Source organism: Triticum urartu, chromosome 7A (assembly GCF_056163025.1).
Source record: "Triticum urartu cultivar PI428250 chromosome 7A, HENAU_Tu73, whole genome shotgun sequence".
NCBI classification, from domain to species: Eukaryota; Viridiplantae; Streptophyta; class Magnoliopsida; order Poales; family Poaceae; genus Triticum; species Triticum urartu.
The window spans coordinates 746,874,531-746,878,044 of NC_141879.1; the positions used below are offsets into that span (position 1 = coordinate 746,874,531).

At 52.9% G+C, this 3,514-nt stretch overlaps 1 protein-coding gene across 1 annotated transcript; it reads right to left on the minus strand.

Moving 5' to 3' along the window:
- Positions 1-833: 833 nt before the first annotated feature.
- LOC147962723 (uncharacterized) lies at positions 834-2,998 on the minus strand. The gene is made up of 4 exons (XM_087534285.1): positions 2,633-2,998; positions 1,795-2,016; positions 1,154-1,641; positions 834-1,068 (listed from the first exon to the last, which is right to left on the minus strand). The coding sequence occupies exons 1-4, from the start codon at positions 2,996-2,998 to the stop codon at positions 834-836; spliced, it is 1,311 nt and encodes a 436-aa protein (XP_087390411.1).
- Between the last annotated feature and the right edge of the window lie 516 nt (positions 2,999-3,514).

Consider the following 3,514-nt stretch of genomic DNA (forward strand, 5'->3'; position numbering starts at 1 on the left):
TTTAACCTCTCGACAATAGGGTCGGTTGGCATTTCCGATTCACATACATCCTACATAAATAAAATCTATGTCACGTTGGTCGGCATAATTTTCATAAACAATAAATGAACCAATAGTTATAAAGATAATATATATATATACCACATCCGAATCATAGACAGGACGAGGGCCGGCGGGGGCGGATACCAAAACCATCGCACTATATAAGATGCAATAATAAAAGTGAGAAAATAATACAAGTATCTATGTAAACATACAAGTAAGAATATTGTCCTTTCAGAAAGAAGATAAAACAAGAGGCTCACCACGGTGGTGCCGGCGACGAGCTCGGCGCGGGTGATCGACGGCGGTGAAGACGGGGACAGGGCGTGACGGACCGCTAAACCTAGACAAATATTATGGAAAATGGAGCTTGGAGGTCGAGCTTGGAGAGGAGAAATCTTAAGTAGTGTGGCTCGGGCATTCCATCAAACACCTTGTGTGCATAGGAGGTGAGCTAGAGCACCACCAAGCCCTCTCCCCCTCGGCCAGAGAAAAACAGAGCATTGGGGTGCTCTTCTCGCGAGCGAGGGGTATATATAGGCACCTCATTGGTCCCGGTTGATGGCATGAGCCGGGACTAAAGGGGAGTCTTTGGTCCCGGTTCAAGCCACCCACCGGGACCAATGGTGGTGGGCCAGCAGCGAGGCCCATTGGTCCCGGTTCATCCCACCAACCTGGACCAAAAGGTCCAGATGAACCGGGACCAATGGCCCACGTGGCTCGGCCGGCCCACTGGGCTCACGAACCGGGACCAATGCCCACATTGGTCCTGGTTCTGGACTGAACCGGGACTAATGGGCTGAACCTGGACCAAAGCCCTGTTTTCTACTAGTGTGGGTGAACACGTGTTTGCCATACCTACAAATTGGCCTCCTGAAGGTGCCTCCAGATTTGGCATAGCCGGGGAGAGCATCATCAAGAACTTTCTTGATATTTGTGTAGTCTTTCTTCGACTGACGGTCCGAGTCAAAATACGTGGCCATGGAATATTTCGGGCTTAAGAGGATGAGTGTGCAATGTGTGTCACTGCACAAAACACGAAATGTTAGAAAAAAAGGACGTTCAAAATCTAAGAAATCCTATGTTACGGGGCGGTGAGGGGATGACTTACTCGGGAAAGTAAGGCACGAGGAAGTTGTCCTTATCTGGGTTCGCCAGAATGAAGCCTTCGAGGTATGAACTCGCGACTTGCCGGTCCCCAGCGCTGCCCAAGATCTTGGCACGCATGTAGAAGGGGTCAACTATCACAATGTCCGGGGTCTTGGCTCTAATGATCCGCATCTCCATACTGAGCGAAAATAGCTGAATGAAGGTGTAGTGCAGCGGATGAAGGTTAAACATAGCAAAGATGTCATCAAACCGCAGGACAATCATACCCCTGATGGTGCTATCGATAACGCCCTTGCCCACTGGCACCTTGGCCACGAAAACCGGGTATGCCACATCATTCTCGGAGAGACGCCGCTTCTCTAAAGAAAGAATACTGTCATGCAGACTCCGCATAGCACCGGTTGCAGCATTGAGCTGATTAGTCGGTAGCATCGGCCTACCCGCCACATGCACCCTCCTCGAGATATTCTTAGGTGAAGATGGCCCGTCCTGAGCACAGATCATACTCGGTGTCGGCTGGCTCGCACCCTTGTTATTCTTTCTTTTCCGTCCCTTCTGCTTCTTCTGCTGTAATGGGATCGAGTTCTGCTCAGAGACCACCTTCTTGAGTGTGTTGGGGCTGATAATATTTCGCTCCTCGGCTATCTGAGGCTCGGTGAAGGCGGCAGCTGGAGGCGTCTCCTGAGAACTGAATGCCAGACGACGCCTGTTGCAATTGGGTTTCTCCATGGTACCAGCTAGATCGCGATCGTCTTTTGCAGGGTTGGGTTCTTGAGAAGGAGACACCAAGAATTTGTCATCGTACCCATGTTCGTTGAAGTACTTATCGATGTTGGTAAATGTACCATCGTCGTTGTCCGGATCCTGTGCCATATGCATGTCCGGATCAGCTGATGGCGGTAGCGTTGCGGCGGTCTTGCCATGGCTTGGCGCCGGCACGACTGGCGGTGTTGTCTGTGGGTTGGTGTCCCCCGCCCCCAAATGAATCTGGCTCTTCGGCCAAAGCATGGACCAGCTTATGCAGGCGTTGAGGGTCGTCACATCATCTTCGTCGGCCCCAGGGGGTCGATACGGAGGTAACAAGTCGTCGCAACCCCGCGGCACCCGAACTAGTTGAACCCTATACACGGTGGGTGGCATCGGATTACCGTGGAACACACGGTTGCCCAGTTGAACAATTCTGGCCTTGGCGACATCCATCAACTCACCACCCACGAAGTGCAGGAGAGTGCATGGAACGTCGGCGGCGCCCTGCGAAAACATGTAGGGCGTCAGGGATGCCCAATCAAAGGCAAGGAGATGAAGTCATCGACCGAGAGGCTTAGTTACCGTGATGGCGTCGAGCTCGGCTAATATCGAGGCACCGCCAACGGCGGCGTGCAATTGACGGAGGGGCCGCTTTCTGCCGAGGTGCCTACCGGCGTATTCTTCCCACACCCGGTGCACTAAGCTCCAATTGCGGCACCGACGCCGGAGACACCAATGCCGCCTCCGCCGGAGACACCAATGGCGGCGCCGACGCGTTGTGCGAGTTACGGCCCGTGAAGCTGGGAATCGGGGGCGGCCCCTGTTGGCCGCCCGCAATCCACGCCTGCAGCCCCTCAATCAAGGTAGGCACAATGGCGCTGATCGTCGCTCCCAGTTGGTCTCGCACTTGCTCTTCGACTATCTCCGGAATCCGCACCACTTGTGCCTTGAGTTCTCTAACCTCGCGCTCCTGGCTTTCCGAGCTGGTCTTTCTCTCCTTTCGCCCAGCGTTATAGTATTCCAACCATTTTGTGGACAAGCCTTTGCCGGCCACACGACCAGCTGACGACGGCTTACTGAACTTATCCTTGTGTTTCATTACGTTCAGCGCCCTATTTAAAGTGGTGTCCCAAGGGGAGCTCTGAGATGACCCCGCGCTACTGCTTTCAGTTTCCTGCGGAAGGAACGTGAACCATTTAGAAATTTGGCTTCATTAATTAGAATGCAACCATATGGAGCTAATTACGCGGGGGTGTATTACTTACCAGAACAAGCTCAAGCGCCTTGGTCTTCGGATCCGTGGTATGCTCCTTTGTTACTAGATCCACCTTGTACCGGGCCCTGACATAGTTCCTGGTCTGCTCGCCACGGTATTTTTCAAAGAGGGGCGGTAGGCCTTGCTCGGCACGCTCCGCGTCCTCCTTGTCCCATATAGGTTCCGCGACTCTGTAACCGCCGGGACTGAGTTTGTGAACCCCTAAGTTCAAGTCCCGCATATCTTTCCCCCACCGACTTGATTCCGCAGATGCGTTTCTCTACTTGATCTTGAACTCCAGGTAGTCAGCTTCGTTGATCGAAGGATTTGTCTCCTTGATCTTCTCATAACTATCACCTC